Source organism: Lepidochelys kempii, chromosome 10 (genome assembly GCF_965140265.1).
Source record: "Lepidochelys kempii isolate rLepKem1 chromosome 10, rLepKem1.hap2, whole genome shotgun sequence".
NCBI classification, from domain to species: domain Eukaryota; kingdom Metazoa; phylum Chordata; order Testudines; family Cheloniidae; genus Lepidochelys; species Lepidochelys kempii.
Genome location: NC_133265.1, coordinates 55,883,718 through 55,910,482, shown reverse-complemented (window position 1 = coordinate 55,910,482; position 26,765 = coordinate 55,883,718). Strand labels below are relative to the sequence as shown.

Sequence of the window (26,765 nt, the reverse complement as noted above, 5' to 3'; positions counted from 1 at the left end):
TTTGGCAGAACAGCTCTGTGCTACCTTTGGTTTAAGCCAGTCTTGTGGCCTCTGTCAATGCCTAGAGAACCATAATACAGGGATATCAGCAAAGGTTAGAATTTGGGCGATACATTTCTTTGAACAAGCATACCTTCAGTTCAAGACCTGATTGGGAGTGCTGAAGAATCTAATGTTGCTGTAAACCAACTTCTTATTGGGATCACTTTAAAAATTGAATATTTTACTTAGGGCCAGTTTGTTCTAGAATAAAAAGATCTAATTACAATACAGATAAACGCTGTTCTATCATAGAGTATAGATGGTACCTAATGTTGCTGGAAGCATGCTACAGTCTTGTGTAGGGCAGTTCTTCAGCTCAGTTTGAGGATCTGATTAAAACACTGTTGCAGTGTAGATGCAAGGTACTGCAGAGCTGAATTTTAACTATGTCAAAGGGACAAATGAATTTAACTGGTTCCTCTGACCTAATTGCTTTGTGGCATAGATAGGCATTGAGACAAACAGGACTAAAGCCCTTTTCTGTTCTGCATCAATACTGTCTGCAACAAGTATATAAGCAGGTTTGTATTTGGCCTTGAAAGGTCACACTGAGACATGGACTTGAAGAACATGCTGACACAAATACGTAAATGATGTGTATAAGAGGCATGAACCCCATTATGAGAAGCTCATTTCCTTGAGCAAGAAAAGCTACATTCTGTAGGACACAGAATTGGGGAAGAAGAGAACAGTAGAGGATAAAAGATATAACCCTCTACACCCATATTTTGTATCAGTATAAGTGTCAGGGCTATGAAGTTGTATCAATAAAGTGCTACAATCCCCTTAACGTGGATGCATGTATACTAGTATAAATGTGCTTATACCATTATACTTATATTTGTATAGAAAGGGGTATAACTGCATCCACACTATGGGTGTTGTACCTCTAAACTATAAGCAGCACAACCCTTGTAGTATAACTGCATCCATACTAGTATAAACTATACCGATATAGTTGAAGTGGTACAACTTTTGTGTGTAGGTATGGTCACAGATGTATGTGCTCTGGTGTTAATGAGGCACTGATTATCGCTACTGCTTTCGACTGAGTGTCACCTACCTCAGCTGAAAACAGGTACAACGGTCATCATCCTCATAGTGCAAAGAACTGTAGTCACATCTCAATGAACAATAAATGCAACACACAGGAGTCATTGGCCAGTAACCTTCTTCCACATCTTGTGGTCTTCATACAGCTTTGTACAGTGCACCATACTGAATCCCTTCTAGTTAGCCACATTGTCAAACCACACTTGCCACCAGTGCCCCCTGGAACCTGGCACCGGTTCCTGCAAAACTTGCTTCAGCAGTCTTCCTCCACTCATCCAACCCCCATGTCCTGCAAACTCAAATTTTCTTCATCTGATTGTCTTGCTGATATCAGATATCACTCAAGTTATGATGTAAACTGGGGCAATAACCTGCTCATTAGTGGTATACAAGGTATAGCTAATATGCAGCAATTGCCTATAGTATTTCAATTCAAAGGCAGAAAGCCTCTTAATGTCTTGTTTCTCCAGTGTCTGTCACACATGCCTATAGCAAAATGCTGAAGAAAAGAGATGGCAGCAATTTCATTTTGCATTTCATGGTAATTCCTTTGCTTCTCCAAATGAGGTTGAGTGTTGCTAGAGCAGCAGTCACACCTCCACTTCTGTGTTGGGTTTCTAAGTGATGTTTAGCATCCCTTATAATCATACTACTCAGGTATTTGAAGTGTTCAATGCACTCCAGTACCTCCTCTGATTTCAGTAGGAATATCTTCACCTTTTCAGTAGACTTGTCACCATTGTCTTTGTCTTTTTGTATGATATCTTTAAACCTAACTTTCCTAGTTCTGCCACTTTTTCTAGCAGTTTTTTCATCTCTTCTTGAAAGCTACAATCAAGTCAATATCATCAGCAAAGCAAAGAGGACTATTTTTTTGTCCACAGAGGGGAACGCCCTTCTGAAGATTTCTGTAAGATAACTGTTGAAGAGAGTCGCTGATAGCATATAGTTCTGTCTATCCTCACTTATCCTCAAATCAAACCAAATACTTGCTTGCTCCCCACAAACACTGAAGCCATTTGACTTCCATAAAGCTCATTATATTTGCAACAACTCTGACCAACTACAAGATCGCCTAAAGAGAATTGTGCCATGTGCTGTCAAATGTTTTAACAAAATCCACAAAGACATTCTCCAGCACTTTCTTGCATAGCACATGCAGATTGAATATTTGCTCCACTATACCCCTTTTTGGTCTAAAATGGGCTTGTTCTTTAGCCAGAAAGTTCTCTATCTTGGGTACAATCTTCTTCAGGATAATGCACAATGGTGTTTTGGTTGTGTGTGTCAATAAGGAGGTTGTGTGGTAATTTCCACATATAGCTCTGCTCCGCTTTTTATGAATAGGAACCATCAGGGATTGTGTTCAAGTCTTGGGCTATCTTTCAGACTTCCAAATCACAGTGACAAGCTTATGTTATATGTCAGCAAGTACTGCTCCACCACCTTTAATCGGTTCTGCTTGGTGATTCTCCACTCCAGGGGCTTTCCTGCTTTTCAGTGTCTGCACCATATCCTCAACTTCTCAGCAGAAAGCAGGTCTAATAGATACTTCAGATGAGATTGGCAGACAGTCTACACTGGGCTCCTAGTGTTGTTAACAACAGTTCGTCTAACTGGTCTCATCAACGATGGGAACATTTTCACATATATGCATAAGTGTTGGGGGTGCTGTTGCACTCCCTGTCTTGAAGTGGTTTCCCTAATATACAAGGTTTACAGTTTGGTTCAATGGCTCTGAGCACCCCACTGTACAAATTTTTGTCACACCCCTACAAATATGCCTAGCAGATAGGGTTCATGGAGGTGGCAGCTTTGATAACAATTCATACACCACTATTGCTTTTAGCCACTGCAACCTGAAGCTTAGCGCCATCAACTTAAATCGTAGACAGTTAAGACAATGAGTCCCAATTAGTTTCAGGCACTCTGCCTGCTAGTTTTGTAGGGTTTTGTGTAACTTTTTTTTAAAGTGTTCTCCTCTGTTACTGTAGGAAAAACCACCGCAGACAACCGCTTAAACAGACTGGACATAGCGCTGCCAAATGCACAAAGTAAACGAACTGGAGAGAGATTGTCCTCTAATCCGTTTTACTGTAGTTAAAAGAATTTTTGGTGTTACATCTAACAACTGCAGACAGTGGAGATATATATATATTTTAAACTGAGAAATTTTTTTAAGAGGACAGTCTATTTAAAGATACTGCTTGGCAGCTGTCCTAGGTCCCCCCCTGAATCTGAGACTTTTCCCACCTCGTCCCTGGCCTGCTAAGGGAAACCCCAACGAGGGCTTCCATTACGCTCCCCACTTCCAGTAGAGTTTTTTTCCTCTGCACCCGGCCGTCTCCCCGGGGGCGCTCTGTCCTCCCGCAAGGTGGATGGGTGTCATTCCCCCACCCTCCTCCAGGCCTGTGTCGGTGATGCCTGCAGCAGCTCCATCCCATGTGGCTCCTCTGCCGCACTGTCGCTTTCCCCCGCCTCCTCCGCCCGTGGTGCTGCTGCCTCCCCTGTTTGCTCGCCTCGCACAATCCGCTCTCCCTCCGGAGCCGGCGGCTGCCGCCGTTCCTCCTGCCGCTGCCTCCACCCGCCATTGGCCGTAAACAACCCCCCCCCGTCCCCCATCTTCTCCCCCCGTCGCTGTCAAGCGGGGAGGAGGCAGGGCTCTGCTGCCCCTGTGCGTGCGCCCCTGAGCAACTTGCAGCCGCGGGGCTCCGAACCGGAATCAGTGCGGGTCCTGCATGCACCTGAGCCGGCCGCAGGCGCAGCCGCGCGCACGGGCAGCTCCGCAGCCGGGGGGCGCGTGTGTGGCAGGATCCGAAGAGAAGGCGGCGGCGGCGGCAGCAGACTGAGCTTGCGGGCGGCTGGGGAGCGCTGCCTGCCTAGCCCGACTCGCATGCGCTGGCTACGCCGGCTGGCTGTGCAGCCTGGCCGGGGCGGGGAGCGCTGATCGCCTCGGCTGCGCCCTGACTCGGCAGCGGCGGAAGAGAGGGAGCCGGGGCCTTTTGCGAGGTATGGGCTGCTGCCCTGCGGCTGGGGGTTCGCGTCTCCTGCGGGCCGCACAGCCCTTGCGCGGAGTCGGCGCCGGCTGCGCCGCGGGGCATGAGCAGGGGCTTGCCTGAGCGCGCAACTTAGCCCGGACTCGGTACTGAGTTGCCTAGCAAAGTGCATCCTCTCCTGGGAGCGCTGCAGAGAGACCGGCCTGGCCGCTGCCTCCGGCCCCTGCTGGGGATGAGTCCTGCGGAGAGCACCGCTGGCCAACGGGCAGCCCCCGAGCACCTGGAGTCGGAGACCCTGTGAACGGGGCCGCTGCCCTCTCGTTGCCTCCGCCTTTGCTGCCTCCTGCTTTCCCCAGCGGCGGCCTCTGGTGCCCGGCGCAGGATGCCGCTTGCCGGGGGCAGCGCGCTGCAGCCCGCTGGAGGGGCTCGCTCCCTCAGCCCCGCCGCCCTGTCCCGCAGTTTGTCCCGCCTGCGCGAGTATCGGACCCGCTCCCGGATCATGCTGTCCTTGGGCGTCACCCAGATGGTGCTTGGATGCCTCATCGTGGCCGTCAGCTTCGCTGCCCTGGCTCTCACCACCTCGGCCAGGGTCCGGCACTCTTGTCCCTTCTGGGCCGGCTTCTCGGTAAGTGCAGCCGGCAGAATGTGCTGGGGCAGCCGCTTGGCCTCCCTAGTGTGTCTTTCGAAAAGTTACTTCCCCGTCTGCAGCGGAAGAGAGGGATGTGCCCCCCTCCAGGGACAGGGTAGGGGCAAGAGGTGTTATTTTCCTTTCCCTTCCGACATTAGTAATTGAGAGAAGTGTACAAAGTTTCTTGTATACCAGTGAGGTATAAACGCCCTGCAAATTAAATGGGAGTGTGTGTTTGTGTTGGTGGGGTGGTGTAGCTGTGTTTTTGTCTCCTTTGGGGATTAATATGGTGCAGGTCTGTGAGTGGGCACCCCACCATTTCCCGCCCTGTGGTACTGCAGCTTGCTCATGATTACCCTCAGACCTGCTTCAGGAGATTCTATTGCCGAGAAGCTAATTTGCCTCTGGGATGCACCAGATTGAACCAAATGGCAAGTACTTGCAGAAAATGTCATGAGGGAAGATACCCCTGTCCATCCACCCATTGGTAAATTAAGTGATTGTGATGCTGAAGACCTGTTTTATATTTTGCACTTATAAAATGCATTATTTGGCCTGAAATTAATTTTATAAAGTATTTGGGGATTGTTTATTTTTTATTTTAAAATATTGGGGGGGGGGTTTGAAAAAAGTGCTTGGAAAAGAATGGATCTTGCCACTTTAATGGTAAAGTGGATGGATTGACTTTATAATACTCAGTGTCAAAAAGAGATAAAAAAGATAAAATATTCAAACGATAAAAGTGTTACTTTTTACATAAAATCTCAATCCAACTATCTACACCTTTGTGTTTGAGGAGTTGCTGTAAGGGACATGGGATCAGACAAGAACTTAGTCAAGGAAAAGCAGCCTCTTATGGAGCCAGCACTTACTTTATAAGCTAGGTTTTCTGTTCTGATTTGCTGTGATAATTACATTTCCTCTTCTCCCCTTTACTTCCCCTTCCCACTTGTCTTATGCTGTACTCATTGGGTTAGATGTGGCATGATGTGGCAGTACTTATCAATGAGACCATCAAAAAAGTCTGATCTTGCTTCTCTTGAAGTCAGTAGTAAAAGAAAAGGATGGGAGCTCTATTAACATTCTGTGTGAAAAATTGATAAATTGTTCTGAACCTTCCTGTAAACACAGGGGTTTTTTTTGTTTGTTTTCGGTATCTCACAGATTCCTAGTTATCACTGTGTTGTTGTTATTGGGTTCAGTTTTTATGTAACTACTCTGGAATAATTTTGACTTCTAACCTGAAGAATTCTGTTTATAGAGCACACTGGATCCACAGTTATGAGCTGATGTCTCTCAAGTTCTTGGCACAGATTTATGCATGAATGAAAATGTAACTACCAGAAACAGGTTGTGTTGGAGGTAATAAAATGAAATTAGAACAGCAGGAACAGATTTTAATGTACACATGTAATACACAAACCCTCACAGTTGCAGAAAGCAACTGCACTGCTCCACTGGGGAATGTAATATATGCTATTGTGTTGCTTGAGCTTGGCTGAATGTGGAGGTTTCACAGAAGTTCGCTACAACACATTACTGACTAGCTAGAAGGCTACATAGCTCTCTAGGTAAGGTCAGATCTGGCAAAGTAGTTCATTCACCCTACATATTTAGAATATTTTGTTTAAGTAGGGGTTTAACTGATTCTACTGACTAAGTTTCCTTTTCCCTATTGTTGGTTTTGTCTCCATCATGTTATGTTAGGATGTTTAAAAATTAAAATTGCTGGACATTTTTGATCTGGGCAGCTGGCCTAAATCTGTACTTTGTGTCTGCACTTCTAGTATTTAAAAGTTGGACCATGAAAATTCCTTTCATTAGGAGCAAAACAAGAAACTCAAGTCAGTGGTGTTACCAGGACATTAATATCACTGAGCAGACAGACTCTCAATCTTGCTTCATTTAATTTAATAGGTTGTTGATTCCAAGATGTTTTTAACACTTTTAAATAATGTTTAATAAACCAGAGTATTTGCAGCTTTAAAGTATTTGTCCAGAAAACAAACTGATATTTGGTTCAAACCCAAGTCAACTTCTCTAAATATCTGGCAGAAGTGGCACATTTTCAAAATGGTCATGCTCAAACCAAATTATTTACTTAGACTGAATCAGAAACCACTTTATCTCCTTGCAGGACAGAAAAAAGCTCTGGATTCTACAGCTTTGTAGAACCTTTTCTTGGATTTTTTCCCCTGCATTATTTGGTAGCTAAGTCTATAGTTTTGAAAAGAAATGTCATTTTGCAATGGTCACTTGGATTTTATAGTCATCACACTGCTGTCTTTGAGACTGAGCTTAGGTAAACAGAAGTATTGCAGTCAATGGAGATGTCACAATTCATAATGATGAGGTGTTAATTTCATGTCTTCTGACCACTTAAATAGTAATGTGCTCTTGAGACAAGACAGCTGTGTCAGGTTTAGAGGGTATGCAACTTGTCTGTGTATTCCAATACGTAATTGGTGCATCTAACCTTTTATCTAGGTTTAATGAGTTGATTAATGTGATGTTTAGTCAGTCAGTACAAAACAAATAACTTTTAAAAATAAACAGAATTTATTTTATTTTTACAATTTTTTTTTCAGATCTCTTCCTCTTATTTTACAGGACACAAAAGATATGTCTTACTGTTACAATAGTTATGGGCAGAGGCCAAGTGTTGGATGACAATCTAGTGTTATTATATGTATTGACGTATTTGAAATTTCAAGTACATGCGTGTGGTTCTTAAGTCGACCTGTTAATGTATGCGTCTACACTACCCGGTCCTTTATGCTGACCTAAATCGCCTCTAATGTTGACTTCTGTAATCCATCTCTCCGAGAGGTGTAGCGCTTAATTTGATTTTCATGAGTCGACTGAGGTAGTGGAGACTTGTGTAATTCGACTTATTTGGCCTCCAGGTGGTGTCCCACAATTCTCATCTGTGACCACTTTGGAGATCATTCTCATCTCTGCTGCACTGCAGCAGCTACACAGGAAACGGCCCCTCCCCTGCTAAAGCCCCGGAAATTTTTGATTTCCCATTTCCTGTTTGATCAGCGTTGGGAGCGTGCCAGCTTGAGCACAGCTGATCATGGAGATTACACACCCCAAACGCGCTCCAGCCTGGTCTGCAGAGGACATGGTGGATCTCATCACTGTGTGGGGAAGAGTCTGTGCAGGCAGAGCTCTGATCCAGCAAAAGTAATGCTGACGTTTGTGCAAAGATTGCTCATGGAATGGGGGAGAAGGGCTAGATGAGGGACACGCAGCAGTGCCATTTGAAAATAAAAGGCAAGGGAGGTGAACAGACGTTCTGGTGCTGCACCGGACACGTGCCAGTTCTACAACGAGCTGCATGCGATTCTTGGGGGACCCTACCAGTACCCGCACAAGCAACATGGACACCTCACACGTGTGTGAGTCTAGGGACAACAGGGAGGATGATATGGTGGATGAGGAGGAGGAGAATGGGAGACAGGCGAGTGGTGGATCCATTCTCCCTGAGAACCAGGAAATATTTTTAACCCTGGAGCCCTGTGGGTTGCAGGACATCACGGTGGCCAACCATGATGCTGGGGAAGGCACTTCTGGTAAGTATACAGTTACAATCAAAGTCCAGTTAAACTTGAGCAGGCGCACACATTCGGTTGTATTGCATGTTTACTGTGAAGAAAAAGTGAGGTGCTGTGGCTCTCTGCTTACAAGAGGCTGCTCCAGCTACGCAGACGGTGGCCCCTGGAAAAGACTGTTTATGCAATCCTTTGTAGAAGGTTTCTGGGCAGGGCAGTCTTTTTTCTTTCACCAGGGTAGGACACTTTCCCACGCAACTCCTGAATTAATTCTGCTGTCGTCATTGTGGTACACAGCATAGCAGCATAGGGACCAGGTCTATATCCAGATGCTTACAGCATCTCCTTCCTTTCCACTTCTGTTACCCTCAGGATACTGATATCACATAGGGTTGCCTGGGGAAATGGGGGAAGTTCTCATTAAAAGTGCTCTTACAAGAAAAGAAGGAAAAAAAAAAGAAAGCATGTCGACCCCCTCGCCCCCCCCCCACACATATATTCTGGATTGCCAAACCACGTGGGCGCTAATGTGCCTTTACTGTGCTCAACATGAGTCAGCAAGTAGTTTGAGTGGCTGATAGGGGATTGGGAAATCTCACACGTGGGCCCCCAATTTGGGAATGAAAATGTCCCCCCCACCCCACTCATAAACAGCTTCCTGTGGTGCTATGGGGAGGGGCGATTGTTCAACTAGCTAGCTCTGCTCCCAATATGAGTCTGCTATAAACTTCATTAAAAATGTGATCACCCATGACTCGGGCCGGGGGTAGGGGGGAGAGGTGCTACTCACCATGGCTGGAACAGCAAAATGGCACAGTGAATGGTTATGGATTCTGATTGTTATGGCTTACACCTAGTGTAATAAGGGTTTTTGTTTGTTTTTGCTTTTTTATGAAAACAGCCTTGCTATGGAAACATTTAATGCATGTACAGTGGTCCCTTTCTTTTTTCCCATGACTAACAGCTGGAAATGTGTCCTTTGGCATGTCATCAAAACCTGAATGCAGACTTTCATTTCTTAGAAGGAGGACATGTTCACAGAGATAATGAACGCCTCTGGGATAGCTGACACAGCTGAGAGCATGGAGGATTTCACTGTCTGAGAAGTTAAACATGGACATGGAGAGCAGACAAGCTTCCCATGAGCATGAGTGTGCGGTGCATGATGAGATGCTTCGGATTATGAGGGACCAATCAGACATGTTGAGGCATCTGGTTGAACTACAGGAACAGAAGCAGGAGGGTCCCTCTGCAGACCCTGGTGGACAGCCAGCCAGCATCGCCTGGCTCAGAATCACCCTCCCTGAAGCATTCCATGAGGCTTGGAAGAAAAGTCCATTAACCCTTTCACTTAACTCAGGGGGAATGTACAAGGAACAGAAGGTGCCCATTCACAGACCTTTGATGGTCTAGAATGTGGTGTTATGTTACACAGCTGAAAATGTTTCTCCCGTTCCAACTTTACAACCCCCTTTCCCCCAGGCTAACTTTTTTTTTTTCTGTTCTCCTTCTTTACATATGTTTGTTAAATAAAGTAAATGCGTTTGACAGATAAATGTTCTTTATTGAGTAGAAGCAGTGGGCTTTGGTGGGGGGTTGGCTTTACAGGGACAGTGATACAAGCCAGGTGAAGCTTTGGGAAAGCACAATGCGGACAAGCAGCTCACATTACTGTGACTCATTATTGAAACGGCTTTTCAAAGCCTCGTGGATAGGCAGCGCCCCTTGCTGTGCTCTTCTTATTTCCCTGGTGTCTGGTTGCTCAAAAATGGCAGCCATACGGTCTGCCTCAACTGCCCACCCCTGCGGAAAATTTTCCCACTTTTTTTCACAGATGTTATGGAGCACACAGCAGGCAGCTATAACCATGGGGATGTTCTCTTCACTAAGGTCCAACCTTGTTAGTCGACTTCTCCAGCTCCTCTCTCCCTTATGAGGAGAGATTAAAGAGGCTAGGACTTTTCAGCTTGGAAAAGAGGAGACATGATAGAGGTATATAAAATCATGAGTGGTGTGGAGAAAGTGAATATGGGAACAAGTAAAAAACTTTTCCTTAATATAAGAACTAGGGGCCACCAAATTAAATTAATGGGCAGCAGGTTTAAAACAAATAGAAAGAAGTTCTTCTTCACTCAGCGCACAGTCAACCTGTGGAACTCCTTGCCTGAGGAGGTTGTGAAGGCTAGGACTATAACAGGGTTTAAAAGAGAACTGGATAAATTCATGGAGGTTAAGTCCATTAATGGCTATTAACGAAGAAAGGAATGGTGTCCCTAGCCTCTGTTTGTCAGAATGTGGAGATGGATGGCAGGAGAGAGATCACTTGATCATTACCTGTTAGGTTCACTCCCTCTGGGGCACTTGGCATTGGCCACTGTCAGTAGGCAGGATACTGGGCTGGATGGACCTTTGGTATGGCCGTTCTTATGTTATGTTCTTGCAAATGACCATAGGCACATTCAACCACCATTCTGCACTTGCTGAAACTATAGTTGAACCGTTCCTTACTGCTGTCCAGACGACCAGTGTATGGCTTCATGAACCATGGGAGCAAGGGGTAGGCTGGTTCCCCCTAGATAACTATAGTCATCTCAACGTCATCAATGTTCATTTTGTTGTCTGGAAAGAAAGTCCCAGATTGCAGCTTTTTGAGCAGATCTGAATTCCTAAAGATGCGCATATTATGAACCTTTCCCGACCATCCTACATTGATGTTGGTAAAATGCTCCCTGTGATCCACCAGCACTTGCAACACCATTGAACAGTATGCCTTTCAGTTTATGTACTCTTTGGCAAGGTGGTCTGGTGCCAAGATGGGGATATGTGTGCCATCTATCGCCCCACTGCAATTAGGGAGCCCCATCGCAGCAAAACCATTCCTATGTCCTGCACGTTTCCCAGGCTCACTACCCTTCATAGCAGAAGTCGATCAATGGCCCTGCACACTTGGAGCACAGCAGCTCCCACGGTTGATTTACCTACTCCAAATTGATTCCCCACTGACCGGTAACTCTCTGGTGTTGCAGGCTTCCAAATAGCGATCAGCACTCGCTTCTCCACTGTCAGAGCAGTTTTGTTTTTATGGTGCTGAACTGCACGGCAGGGGAAAGCTCTGCACAAAGTTCCTGGAAGGTGGTCTTCTGCATTCAAAAGTTCTGCAGCCACTGCTCGATATCCAGCACCTGCAAAATGATGTGGTCCCACCAGTCAGTGCTTGTTTCACGGGACCAGAAACGGCGCTCAACAGAGTGCAGCTGCTCTGTGACTGCCAGCAGCAACTGTGAATTTTTTTTTTCTACAGCTTGCAGCAGGGCTGCTTGCAGGACATCACTATGTTCTGCGTGGTGGACCCTACTTTGGCTCTGGAAATACTGCAGCAGAAGGCATGAGGTGTTTGAGATGCTCACAGCAAGAGTGCATAACTGAGCAGGCTCCCTGCTTCTGGGATTATGGCATATGTGTGGTGGTTTTAAGGCGCGAAAACCACTGGGTTGTTTGCCATTGATATGAGGGAGGGAGGACAGTGCATCATGGGATGCCAATGCAATGTTCCCATTCTCCCCTGTGACAATGTTTTGGGCCCATGAGGTATTGCACAAACTTTCCAAAACACACTGCAACAAGCTGTACTTTGGGATAGTTACCCACGATTCACTGCTTTGTGCTTCTAGTGAGGACACACTCCATCGAGACAATGAGCCTGGTGTGGCCACGCACAATTGACTTAATTAATTCGGAGGCTTGAGGTCAAATTAGGTAAAGTTGACTTAATTTTGTATTGTCATAGAATCATAGACTTTAAGGTCAGAAGGGGCCATTATGATCGTCTAGTCTGACCTCCTGCACAATGCAGGCCACAGAATCTCACCCACCCCCTCCTGTAACAAACCCCTAACCTATGTCTGAGCTATTGAAGGTCCTCAAATCTTGGTTTAAAGACTTTAAGGTGCAGCGAATCCTCCAGCAAGTGACCCGTGCCCCACGCTGCAGAGGAAGGCAAAAGCCCCCCAGGGCCTCTGCCAATCTGCCCTGGAGGAAAATTCCTTCCTGACCCCAAATATGGCGATCAGCTAAACCCTGAGCATGTGGGCAAGACTCACCAGCCAGACACCCAGCAAAGAATTCTCTGTAGTAACTCAGATCCCACCCCCATCTAACATCCCATCACAGGCCATTGGGCATATCTACCGCTAATAGTCAAAGATCATTACCAAGAAAGGTTATCAAATACTAGCAGGGGAGTTAATACTACTTGGAAAGCATCAGACTTGGAGAACTTCTTATGTACAGTGTCTGTGGAGTTTGTGCAGAGGTGCTTTTGGGGGGTCCTGTGGAACAGGAGCATGCTACAAAGCCACCTCCTCCCACCTCGGTTTTGGGGCCTATTTACCCTTTTTCCTTTACTTTGCTACCCTCCATGCCATGTACCACATGGAAGAAACATGTCTGCTGCTAGTCTGGTTAAACCATACTGTGTATGGGGCCAGCATGATTAATGCTTGCTCACCATATATAATGTACAAGGGAGCATGGATTTTTATGAACCAGTAGAAGACACAAAACATGAGGTAATGTACTGCACAGCTATGATAGTGTTAGGAAAACATTGGCTGTCATAGATATTACAGATGGGTAACATGGGTATTGAATTTAAATTCATCTGCTCCTACAGAATGGGATAAGTATGTTTTGTTTCTTCAATAAAGCTTTTATTTTTTATTTATTGCACTTCTGCTTTACTGAGCAAGTCTCCGGAAGGGATTGAAAATAAACTCAATCATCCTTTTGAAAAAGCTTATCCCTGGATGTTAAATAGTTAACTGTTAATCAAGCAGTTTTCTTATGTGGTTAATTTCAAAGAGTCCCGGGCACTTAAAAATAGCCACATGTACAGCCTCATCCAATATTCTTCCAAGATATTTATAGTATTTTCAGCAGAAGTCAGACATAGCATTGCAACTGTAAAACTACCCTGCCAAAGAGTGAAATTTTTCTGCTTGCCTCTTGAAAATATGAGTAGAGAAGCAGCTGGGTAAAGATGTGTGAGAGAAATAACTTAAATATTCTTTAAAACTTCATTTTCAACCAAAATCAGTCACAAATATAAACTACCAGCAAACAAAAGTTCTCTGCACTAAAACCAAGGTAGTTATTTCTCTAGCCCTTAATAATCCTTCTTTGATGGTCAAGCTCCTGTTTTAGAATTCTTATTGGACTACTCTGAATTTACTTGCTCTTTTGGAAGGAAAATACATCAGATATGGGTGTTGATGGAAAGTATCAACAAAAAGTACTCCCTAGAATTCAGTCTCCCTGAATCTTGGGGAATAGTACACTGAGTCTCCTCTGATTGATGTACTCAATCAGAGGAGACTCAGTGTAGGAGCCGATACTCAGATAGGAGCAGTCTAGTATTTTGTACACAAAGATACAGAGTCGTCAGTTTTAAAATAGCTACAGGGCAAGAGGAAGTAACTTCCATATTTCTTTTTTCCTTAGAAAAACAAGACAATTCATTTTCTCTTTGCTGGATTTGGAGGAACTCTCTGGGAGAGCAAAACTTCAAATGAAATGAGTAGTTGAATACCAAGTTGTATACTAAATCCCTGAGGAATGCAAAATAATACATTTAAAAGGGTTTTTTTTTCACTAACTTTTCCTGTTCAAAGATTTAGCGGCACTGTCGATTTGTCATAGGGAAATCACAGACACAAGGTGAGTGAGGCATTATTTGGTAGAAGAGACAAACTTTTGAGGTATACATAGCTCTTTTTCAGGTCTGGGAAAGGTATTCAGACTGTCTCAGTTAACTGGCCACTTCACCTTGAATAGTGTCTTACAGTTTGTGTTAGCTACTTATGCTAAACAAACTGTTCCACGTTGTATTTAGCTGGGAATATCTTTCTCAGACCTGAGGAAGAGCACTGCGTATCTCAAAAGCTTTTCTCTTTCCTAGCAGAAGTTGGTCCAATAAAAAATATTACCTCACCCACCTTGTCTCTTTAATATTCTGGGACCAACTCGGCTATAACAACACTACAAAGAATAATAGGGAAATCATGTTAGTTTTAGCCACAAGAAGTGCAGAAGATGACTACCATAGTCCTGTGCTTTGTGATATTGGTTAATGAAGTCCAGAGCTACAAGTAGGATGCAAGAACTTGCTAAGTGTCTTCTGATTGCTTTAGAAAAGCATGCCTTTAATTAATTGGGGCTCTCAAGGCTCGTTCCCCACTCTGAACTCTAGGGTACAGATGTGGGGACCTGCATGAAAGACCCCCTAAGCTTATTCTTACCAGCTTAGGTTAAAAACTTCCTCAAGGTACAAACTTTGCCTTGTCCTTGAACCCTGTGCTGTCACCACCAAGCGTATTAAACAAAGAACAGGGAAACAGCCCACTTGGAGACATCTTCCTCCCAAAATATTCCCCCAAGCCCTACATCCCCTTTCCTGGGGAAGGCTTGATAAAAATCCTCACCAATTTGTACAGGTGATGCATCCAAACTCTTGCATCTTAAGAACAATGAAAAAGCAATCAGATTCTTAAAAGAAGACTTTTAATTAAAGAAAAAAGTAAAAGAATCACCTCTGTAAAATCAGGATGGTAAATACCTTACAGGGTAATCAGATTCAAAACATAGAGAATCCCTCTAGGCAAAACCTTAAGTTACAAAAAGACACAAAACAGGAATATACATTCCATTCAGCACAGCTATTTTACCAGCCATTAAACAAAAGAAATCTAACACATTTCTAGCTAGATTACTTACTATTTACAGGAGTTCTGAGCTGCATTCCTGATCTGTTCCTGGCAAAAGCATCACACAGACAGATAGAGCCTTTGTTTCCCCCCATCTCCTCCCAGCTTTGAAAGTAACTTGTCTCCTCATTGGTCATTTTGGTCAGGTGCCAGTAAGGTTATCTTAGCTTAACCCATTACAGGTGAAAGGGTTTTGCCTCTGGCCAGGTGGGATTTTATAGTTCTGTATACAGAAAGGTGGTTACCCTTCCCTTTATATTTATGACAGGGGCAAATCACTTCCCGACATTTGGAATGTTTTGTTTGAGAATGAGTAAGAGGCTGTAATATATACTTTCTTTTTTGATTCCTGTTCATCAGCTCAGCAGCGAGAAGTGGGTCCGAATGAAGTCTTTCCATCAATTTCTGATGTGTATGAGCTTCAGGGCTTCATTCATCTTTAAACCCTTTTTATTCTTTGTCATTCTTCACTATGTCTATCCAACACATCCTCAGTCTTTCCCTGTTTCCTTGCACTCTGGAATGTATTGCCATGTGTGGTATCCTTTTCAGGTCCATTCTTGCCATGTGTCCCAACGATCGCAGCCATCTTTCTTGAATCCACTGCAACAGCATTATTTTTTGTCTTAGCCATTTTTTTATCACTTCATTTTTCGTTTTTTTCCTTCTTGAAACTCTCAGTATTCCCTTCAGCTAGTTAATTTCTGCAGTCAATATCTTTTGTTCGTTGGCTTTCCTCATACTCCAGTATTCTGACTCGCATAACAGTATTGGCATGACAGTTGTTTTATATACACTGATTTACATTTTTATCAAAATGTCTTTAGCCTTCCAGATCTTGCAGAGTTTTCTGAATGCTGTAGCGGCTAGTCTGGTTCTTCTTTTTATGTCATTTTCACAAATCCCGTTCTTCAGCACTAGTCTTCCACTTTACCTTTTCATTTTCCTCCACAATGGCTCAGTGAATGCTTTTCCTCTGTAGTTCTGACACTCACTCTTATCTCCTTTTTTTATAGATTGGCACTATTATTGCTCTCCCCCATTTGTTCACCACTTGCTTTTTGTTTGTAATCCTTGTTGAATAGCTTGTGAATCAGCTTTACCATGTGTTCCTCACCTGCTTGCAACAGCTCTGCAGTTGTGTTGTCACTTCCTAGTGCCTTTTTTCTTTTTCAAACTTTCTATCAAGTTTTCTTGAGGAATTTAAACCTTATTTCAAGATTATGCCAAATAGTTAAGACGAGGCAGTATAAGTTTAGAAATAGAGTGAGAGGGAGGGGAGGGCACAAGTGTACCTGGACTATATGGGCAAGTAATGACAATATTTTTATTTAGAAGAAAATTCTTGACGGATCTTCACAAGCTGCAAGTAATGAAAATTCAAGCGGTTTGTTTGAACTGCAGTCTGTTTCATTAACTTCATCTTCATATTTTTGATCTGATAGTGAGATGACTGTTAACAACAGTAAATTGTTTTAGCATTATAGCACAACTAGCAGTAACTTCTATCACTGTTCCAAGGCTCTCAAAACATCTCTGGGTCCACAGCATTGCAAAAATATACATCACAAGTGACTGTATATGTTTCCACATTTATTAATTGTGTCAGAAAGGCACTATAAGACTGAGCCTCATTAATTCTCTCAGCAGGGAAAAGTGAACACTTTTTTAAAAATACAAAGTATATGAACATAAGGTCCTTATTTGTATTTCTGATAACAGGAAGAACCTATCACTGGTTGGATGATGCTCAAGGGGGCTGGTAAGTGAATGTCAAAATTAGGCTACCCCAGTAAACCACTGAAATACTGAAACGTGTCAGAAAATGTCAACATTGAAGTTCTACAAGAGACTCTAGAAGCTTTGGGGTAGCTGATGTTTGAGAAAATATTTATTCTTCACTCTCTGTCCTTCAAAATCCAAAATATTTTGGATGACTGGTTATATATATGATGCAATAAATACAAATGGTGCTTTGTAACTCATAGAATATGTCCAACAAAAAACAGATTGGCCATTAAGCTCTGGATTTCTGGTGATGTACAGTAACTGTAAACGCTGCCTAATTAGATGGTTAAACTAGGCTTATGGCCTCTTTGTGTCAATAGAATGTATTTGACCATATTTAGTGTATTATTTAATTCCTAATTCCTGAGTATGATGATAACGACATTTATGGAACTATAGGAGTGGTATCTGCTCTCACAATTGTTTCTTGAAATCGTTTAGAAGTGGGCAGTTACAGATATATTCCCTTCCTCTCAGATCCCAGCATCCCCAGAAAATCCCCAGTCTCAAAGATGGGGCTTCTCTATTACTGACAGGGCATGAATGAAACTGCCAAGTAATTAATCAGATTATTGAGATGTGGTCTTTATTTTTTTCCTATTCAGGATGCTCAAGTTATATTTGTAGTTTCAGTATTTCTGGTTAGAAAAGTAAGCAAATTACAAGCTGTAGTTTCTTTCACTTCAGTATACTTATTTGAGTATAACGTTATTGAGAGCCAGCATAGCTCCAGAATTTCTCCTAAAATGTGGTCTCTTCTTTCTGTTTGAATCCTTCCTTAACTCTATTTTTTGCCCTTATCCCATTTTGAAAGTAGATATAATATACTCGCTTAAATGCAACCTTGATGTCATGAGAACTTTGAAGATACTATATGTTCAGAGAGTTAAAAGCTGTTTTTATACTGTTCAGAAATAGGTAAAAGGTGTAATAAATTTGTAAGGGAGGTTGTCAAGGTGACTCATGCAAACAGTCCTCCAATGGAAGGTCAGGCAGGACGTACAACACACAGAAAATGTTCTTGTATTGAAGAGACAAGTATATATTGATAAAAACTTGTTGGGTAGATTTCTGGAGCACTCTATATTCTATAATGGCATTATTATAAAATAGATTTGATTCCAACAGCTGATGCATTATTGGAGAGGAGGAATCTCTATGTATGTAGTTTAACTTAAAAAAGCATAGTCTACTCCATGCTATTCCCAGTCAGTAAACCTTTTTGTCCCTCACATTCAGTAAATTGCTTTAGCACATCTTCATATGTAATCATGGGAGAGTGAATGAAGGATTAAAAGAAATATAAATATAAAAAGACAATGATAATTATAAGTTGTACTTATTTTCTCTCCATTATTGCAGCAGAATTTTTCCTTCCTTCAGTGACCCTTTTCCTTTCCTTTGGGCCTTTCACTTATTGGTTGGGTAGTCAGTTGAAGTGAAGGAGTTGCTAGGGTGATGGTATTAATAGTTCAGGGGATGGGGTTCTTCTGTTTTGAGCTGGAGAAAAGCTTGCCTGTAACAGGGAGCTGGTTCTTATGTAGGTGAAGGTTGCAGTAATGAAGAGAAATTCAACTAACTGCTACTGTTGAGCAATTTTTTATTTTACTTTGATCTACTGGACTTAGCATGGAATTTTTGCCAAATCTGTGAACAGTCACTTAAGTGTTATTTCTCCTGCGCCTGGTTATCTCATATCTTGAATTTAAATGTTAACTTTGTTACAGGTGAATGTTCTTCTGTGAGTATGTATCACTGTGGAGCCTATAGTGGGTTAACATGCACCTTGTGTTCAAAACTGGATTTTTTATTTCTTTATTTTTTTTACTGGAAGTGTCTACCACGGCATGCACCCTGTGACACCTCGATCTCCACAAAAGAGCATAAAGACAGTTTTCTCTTATCCCCCATGGCAGCGAGACTGAACATGGCAAATGTCTGACTCACTGAAGATTAGCCTGAGCTAAGAATTAGAGTCTTCTGCAACCATATCTGATTGTCTCTTTTAACTTCCATGAACCATCTGGACCAAACTTTTCTGATCAGACCTCTGAGTTTTCTCTAACAGCAGATTCAAAACCTGCGGGCTTCAAGTCCTGTCCATTCCTCATTGGACTAAATATCCCTGAGAGATGGACACCGTAAGTGGCTCTTCTGTCTGGGGGAACCACATATTCCAAGTAGATGCTCAATATGCTTATCCTTCTCTGCAGGGACCCTCCAATCACAAGATACAAGGTTGAAACTCAGTCTTCTGGAACAGTATATGAATGTCTCATTAGACAAGCTCCAGAATCCTATTAAAGGACAATCCAGAATCCTATTAAAGGACAATCCCACCAAATAGACAGGTGATGCCTAAAACTATTGCAAAGAAGACACTGACATCAGCACCACCATCAGAACACTGATCCTGGCATTGAAGCTGACCTCTGCTTTGACATGAAATCCAGCAACATCACCTCAAGTGTCAAAGTTAAGCCAAAAGAAGCTGCTCTGAGCAATGAGATAAAAGCTTAAGAAGGAGCTCAATATCCTGACACCACTCCAGGCACCCTAACTTTATCAGATGTAGAGGAAGAATGGAAAATGAATAAAAGCACACCAGAGGACAAAGATGCCAAATGTCTTAACTTGTTTGGAATAAAGCCATACTCCTCACTTTGCTGCAAGTGTGTATGGCTAACTACCAGGTCCTGCTGGCCAAGTATGACTTTCTAATGGGCGATGGGGTGAAGCCCTTGTAGGAAAAGCTTCCTTATGGTGGCAGAGAGGAGTTAAGGATATAATTAAGGAAGGCCTCTGAACACCAAGGCACATTCTACCAGGTTCAACAATGCTGTCTGCCTGTTTCAGGAATGTACCAGTCTCTGAGATCTGAAAGGCAGTTATGTGGAGCAACCCACTAACTTTAATTAATCATTATGCACTTGACAGGGCAGCCAGATCAATTGCCAAGTTCCGGACAGTAGTACTTCAGTCTCTGTTTGACTGACTGATACAGCTGAAACTCCTCACTCCTATTGTCTACGGACTGTGGTGCTTGCCAGTCACTATGGTGGGATCCACACTGACAGATACTCAAAGAAGAAAGAACAGATAACTGTGGCATTTTTTAAAGATGGTGTAGTCAGTGAGGATCCCACAAACACATCCTCCGTTCCCACTTTTCAGAGCTCTCAGCAACTTGAGCTTTGAATTGTGAGGGATCTGAGGGAAGGTCATGGCATGAGAAGGCACAGGGTGCATGTGTGGCAGACACTGCTGTCAGACACTGCTAGTTAAAAAATAAATCCAGTCTAATCTACATGCTCACCAAGGGAGGGATCCACACAGACTTCAAATCTCAATAAAAAAACAGTTACTTTAGGATGGATAACTGTTCTTCATGTGTCTTGGCATCTTTGGATTTGTGCACCATGACATTACTGTATTACATCTTTTTAAAAAAGAGAGAAAGAAAGATAAGAATCAGCAAACTGGCTTAATGATTTGACTTTTTGCTCTCCATTTATGAAATTTTACTTTGATAATGATCTCAGGAGAGTCTCTGTCCAGATGACAGAACATCTGGAACATCTGACTATCTACATAGGAAAGTTGCACCAGTTTGACTTAAGTCAGTGCAAATCCTTGTGGACACTATTTCAGTTTGAGTGGCTCACTTTAGTTAAGCTTAAACCTGTTCACAATTAATTTAAGATAACAGGGAATGAAAAAAACAAAACCACTTTTAAACTGAAGTAATAATGTTCCTATGGGTTTGCTTTGGTTTAACTAAATCAGATTCAGGATTACACTGAATACAGTGCAGTCTTCTCATGTAGACAAGCTATTAACTTGACTGAAAAAAAATCCTATCTTAATCAGGTTCGATTAGTATGATTAAAGAGCCCCATTTGAGATGCAGATCTGCTCACGTCTTCACATGTATTAGTCTGCATTTTAATGGAACTTGTTAATCACATAAAGCTAACTCAATTTTGCTAATGTGATGGGGGGAAAAAAACATGTTTTTTGTCTGTCAAGACAAGGCCTTAGGTGCATGTGCAGAATATAATTCTGTGTGGCACCCTTAACAGATGTCTTTAAAAAAACAACAACCCAACACACCATCTTCTCTGTTATCTGGTCTCCTGTATGTAGAGTTTATACATTGTATATAGATTGAAGGGAAGAGAGCCCATGACCTTAAGAAAAGATGAGTTCTTGAATGAAGGGAATGGGTCAATAGTTAAAGTCAGTCAGTGGAGCAAAGAGAAGCTCACCTATTTTGGTGACCAGAGCAGAATCCTTGGTTTCATGTCCATGGGAAATCAAGAATATTCTGTTCACTTCCTCATAGTCCTAGGTAGTAGGGGGTGCTGGAGGAAAGGATCCCTTGGTAAGTGCTGTGCAAATATGCAGAGAAGGAAGTGGATTTCCATGTTCAAGACTCCCAGTGGGGAATAAGAGAACTATAAAGCTGCTTCTCCTTTCTCTCTTAACTGACTGTCTGGACGGGTGTATAAGGCACATGCAGCATGGAAGCAATAGTGCACTCAGAAGCAGAGGCAAATTAAGATTTATTGGAACCCTGGGTACAAAGTGGTCTCCCCACACCCTGGGGCCCATCCAAATGGGCCAGGCTCCTGGGCACAGGTGTGTTAATCTGTCACTGCTCAGAAGACAGAGCAGAAGGAGAGCAGGGATAACTGTAGCCTCCAAATTATGCAGTTTTCCAGATTGAGAGATGTCACTTTCATACTTCTAAAGCACTGTTGCAAATGTAACATCTGCAAAAGATAATTGACAGTGTCTCTTTTAAATTCAATTAACTATCGGCAATAGCAGTGCTCTGTGTATCTGCATGGGGAAGCATGGTGCAAGTGTAACCTTGAGATTTCCTTTCTTCAGGCCACAGAAGACGAAGATTCATGGAAGTCAGTGTAATTTGTTGCAGGTGAGGGAGCTGCTTTTACTGCTCCGGAGTACCTCCTGCAGGCTGATTGTCATGGGGCTCAGAAACACAGGGTCATGCAGGTTGATTTGAAAACCTGCTATAAGGAATGGGAAGAAAAATACTGCACATTGTGGTGCTTGGGGAGTGTGTCTGAAAAGCCCAGTCATAGGAAAAGAGAGCATAAAAATTGCTTGTTTTAGCATCTCAGCAGTATAATAAATGATCTAGTTTTCAAGTTTCGTTGTTTTTCTGGGCAGCCAGACTTGAAATAGTATTACAACTATGTCATGCCATATGAAGCTGTTTGTTTTATTTTTTTTACTTTGATGGCCAATGGAACGTTGGGTGAATGACTCAGACATTTTGACTAAGAATGAAACAACCTGCCTGAATTTCAATTCCCTTTGCCTTATTGCGTGCTGGAAATGTGTGTGAGCATATTTACCTCAGAAATGCACTGGGCCTCACACCCACAACTAGCTACATGTAACGTGGTATATTGAAAAACTTGAGAATGGACAAGTTCAAACCAGCATTTTCAAGTTCATTTACTGAGTCATTAGCAGCTCTCTAACTAGTTATATCTTTTTGTTATGAGATATACCAGGCCCTCTGAGGCCCCCTGCTGGAGGTCTTGAGGTCCTACCACACCCCAACTGGGAAAGGAGCAGTGAAGTTGGGTCCTCCAGGCCTGTCTAGAAAGGCTGCAGGGAAGCAGCCAATCAGAGTGCAGCAGGCTTAGATAAAAGGAGCTGCAGGGCCCTGAGTAGGTCAGTCCTTGCTTGAATGAGAAGGTTGAGGAGGGGCTGGAAGACTGTGAAACTCTCCAGGTGAGGAGGAGAGGGAGGGATAGGACAAAGAAACTTTCCAGGCAGGGATGTTTTGGAGAGACCCTGCTCAAACAGGAAACACATGGAGAGAGCCCAGGGACTATAACCCTAAGGTAAGGGGTGAAGGAGTTGGACCAAATGGGAAGCAGCACAGGGAATTCAGCAGAAACTATTAAGGAAGCAGTACATGGCTGATGTTTACAGGGTCCCTGGGTTGAGACCCAGATTAGTGGGTGTGCCTGGATCCCGCCCCAGTGGGGAAGTGGCCTAAGTCTCAAATAGGGGACAAGACACTGCTAAAAGGCCAAGAAAAGTGGCTAGATTTAAAGGGTCCAAAGAGGGGCTGAAGAGAGAAGGCACCCTGAGGAAGGTAGGACTGAGTCCAGTTTGAGCCAGGGAATTGGAAGACTTGTGTTTGTTTCTGTTTTGGACTTGAGTACCCTGGAAGGGGTTTGTCCATTTTAGACTGTGTGACTTGGCAAGAGGGCTGAGCCCCTGAAGACCTGCCCAGCAAGATCAACAGCCAGCAGGGGGTGCTTGAAGCAGAGAAAGAGTGCAGAATCACACACAACTGACAGGAGGCTCTCAGAAGAGGTGTGTCATCCCCCACCCCCCGCCAATCCCACTTTTATTTTAGTTGTATACTACAGTCTTTTGAAGGAATGAGTTATGAATTACTGTGATAAGTTGTGAAAGATTGGACAATTTGTTTTTCTCTCCCTATTCCCTGTCTACTGTATTCAGGAGTTAAGGCAGAAATGGGGTTGCAATCTCCCAATCTGTAACTAGTTCATATATAAATATTTCGGTTAAACCAAAATAGTGATAGTGGTACAACCGTAGTGTGAATGTGGTTTTTCTGGTATAAAAGTGCTTTACACTGGTATAGCTTATAATTATAGCTTCGTACATGTGAGTGAACACATTTATGCTGGTATAACTGCACCCACATGAGGGGGTTTGTACAGCTTGAACTATACTTGTATAGTTAAAGCAGTACAACATTTGTATGTCGACAAGACCAAAGTTTAAAAAAAAAATTCCACCTCCCATAACAAGGGGTCAAAGTGTAGGTCTGTAACACAACTGCAGTGGTGACCATTATTCGTTGTTGTGTTTAGGGCTTCTGGAGTGCTGGAATCGGATTCTGTTTCTTCCCCTGGCCAAACCCATTGCTATCATCTAAGATAGTGTGTGGAGCAGTATTGAGGAAATACATTAGGCTTCCCCTAACTGTGACTGTACTCTGTGGTATGTAATGGGGAGACTTTAACTAAAACGTTATTTGTAAGCTTGTTTAGGGTCTTGGTCAGTACTAATACACACAGTTGTTCCTGTGACAGTTGCACTGAAAAGTGTGACATTATCATCTTAAAAAGCATTTAACTTAAGTAGATTTGTTCAGCTGTTACACTGCCAACTTGCCCTTATGAGCTTTGCTCTCCTCTGGATCTCCGCTAATGGACTTGTGTACTCACATAATTGGAATTTGTTTCCTTTGTAATCAATGAAAAATGTAGTAAATATAACATGTCTGGAAAAACTTCTGTCTTTTCTAAACTGTAATTATTATTTATTGCCTTTTATTTCATTCTTTGAATAGTGGATCTGTGTATATAGACTGATTCTGCAAAAGTAAAATCCTTGTGAAATGAATAGTATGCACATGTAACGTGTAGTGATCAGCTTTCTAATTCAGGGTGGATTTGATTTAAATCAAATTGATTTTTAAATCACTAGTCAGGAAGACTTGATTTGATCATGGATTTTTACATAAAAGTGCATTCTTGTTGGTTTATGTAACCTTAATACATATTCTTCACAACTCAGATAGATGTAGGTTTCATTTTTAGGAGGTACACACTACACATTTTTTAAGTGATTTATTCTGAAAACTTTTCAGAGTAGTTTTACAGCTATATCAGAAAAATGAATGAATGTTTGGTTATTTCATTTGCCAGAGGTAACTGAAGCAGATATTTATGAAGTCATTGGGAGGTGAACTATCTCCAATTCAACAGGTTAATCATTAATATTTGGAGGATTTTCTTGTCATGCTGTATTAGGAGGAGAACATCACCAGACATTTAAATTGTTTTATTTAAGTAAAACAATGTTATGTATTCTGGAGTTTTTTCTTCAACAGCAAACATATAATGTTTTAACAAAACAAGCATATGGATTTTTGAATTTAGTTAAACGTTCAAGTTCTGATGTAAAAAGTGATAAGAAAAATGGCATTGTAAGTTTTTACTAATTCTAACTAATGTAACATTTGTTAATTTAATAATTTTAAAAAGCCTTTCACACTCATCCTGGGCTCTGAGGGAGAAGATGTGTTCTTTCCTGTTTTTTAAGGCATCATTACCAGTAATCTTCTACAGAACAAACTCTGCTCTCATTTATACCTATGCAATTCCATGGCCTTCAAACCAGGTACTCAGATAAAACACTGGTGTAACTATTTAGTATCCAGTAAAGTTGCATTGGTGGGAGGGCATAATTTGCCCAGGAAATTGTTATTGCTGTGGAAGTGCAGGAAGAGAAAAGAACCTGGCTGTCTTTCAGATCCTAGGTGAGCCTGCAGAATGGGTGGTTATAAAAATATCGCTTTTTAAACTGACAATATTTGATCTGGAGCCATTGGAGGTTATAAACATGTAACCTGCACAATGTCACTTTTATAATAACTTTTCAGAGAAGAACCTCACTTTAATGTTTTCTTCCAGATGAAAATTATAAATAAAGCTATTCTTTTATGAAGATTAATTTTGGATTTTTTGCCTGCTGCAAAAAGCTGATGAGATACTGTTTCAGTGTTTAGTAAAATAAAGCCAGGGAAAAAGCAAATGGGAATTTAATAATAATTTGGAAATTATTATCTCACTGTAATGCAGTACTGTAATTGTGATTACTGTAAAGTTAAACTGATTAGGTTTATTTCATTATAATTTTTAATAGTGAAAAAGTTTGACCAATTGTATGAAAATAAAGTATCAGAACAGAATTTTTTTAGTTAATTTTTTGTAATGAGGAAGCTAAATCACGCCTTCTACTTTGCTGGAGTGCAACTGCTAGGGGGGCACAGAAAGTCTATTTCTCTGTGTATGGAGCAGGCAAGATCTTTCTATAGCACTCCTGAAAGCACTAGAAGAAATGTCTGACGAATGCACTGGCCCTTTCACCAGGCCTCAGGAGTGTATGATCTGCAGGTAAAGGGCACTAGTTGGTGAGCACATACTGCCACTTCTAAAAGGCCACAATACCTACTGCATGTTATGTTGACTTTCTGCAAAACATCAGGTACAGTGTCTTGGATGGCCTCTGACCTGCTGCTGGTCCCCTCCCCCTCTACAGTTGTTTTCTGAAAGGCAAGGGTTTAGCCCTGGGTAAATTACTGTTTTGGGGAGGGAAGGAAAATAGTGACAAATGCAAGAAAATTGTGTACCAACTAAAATAAGTTGTATATACTCGTTCATAAGCTGAATATTTTTGGTAAAAAAGTGAAATATCAAAGAGTCGGGGTTGGCTAATCAACGGATCTAGACCAAAATTTGATGATTTTAAGCTCTATGGAATTATTGAATTGAATATCTAATACATTGTTGTTTTTGTTTACCTGGAGCGTCTGTAGGGATGGAGCCCCTCAGCTCCCAATGGCAATGGTTCGCCATTCCCAGCCAATGGGAGCCGCGGGCAGTGGCGGCCTGCACGTCCCTCGGCCTGTACCACTCCCCACAGCTCCCATTGGCTGGGAACGGCAAACCGGGGCCATTGGGAGCTAAGGGACTCCATGCCTGTGGACGTTCCCAGTAAACAACTGACGGGCCGGGAGCAAAAGTTTGCTGACCCATTTATTGATGTCAATACTGCAGCCTTTTAAAGTTGCAAAGGCTTTGTTTAGTGGGCTAGATTGGCTTGTACTGTGTAGCATTTTGTGAAATGCATGGGTCAAATGTCATGCAGATCTGCAGCACTGCTCTTTTAGCATTCATTTCAAGCCAATCAGAAAAATACAATGAACAATAGTACTACAGCACTGGTGTCAGTTTGCTACTGTGTAATTTGATCTCTTTATTCATTTCTACCAATGGATCTCGTAAGTCTTGAGCCAATAGGAAAATATAACTCGCAGAATTGATGGAATCTCTAATAAAATTTAAATAGC

The 26,765-nt window shown here is 42.4% G+C and overlaps 1 protein-coding gene across 7 annotated transcripts in view; it reads left to right on the top strand.

Moving 5' to 3' along the window:
* The first annotated feature begins 3,678 nt into the window (after positions 1 to 3,678).
* ENTREP2 (endosomal transmembrane epsin interactor 2) overlaps positions 3,679 to 26,765 on the top strand; it is a 376,956-nt gene continuing 353,869 nt past the window's right edge. For all 7 annotated transcript variants that reach the window (XM_073303686.1, XM_073303684.1, XM_073303682.1 and 4 more), the window contains exon 1: positions 3,679 to 4,716. In XM_073303686.1, the coding sequence (XP_073159787.1) occupies positions 4,474 to 4,716 (243 nt within the window). In that variant the 5' untranslated portion in view covers positions 3,679 to 4,473. The remainder of the gene's footprint in view (positions 4,717 to 26,765) is intronic.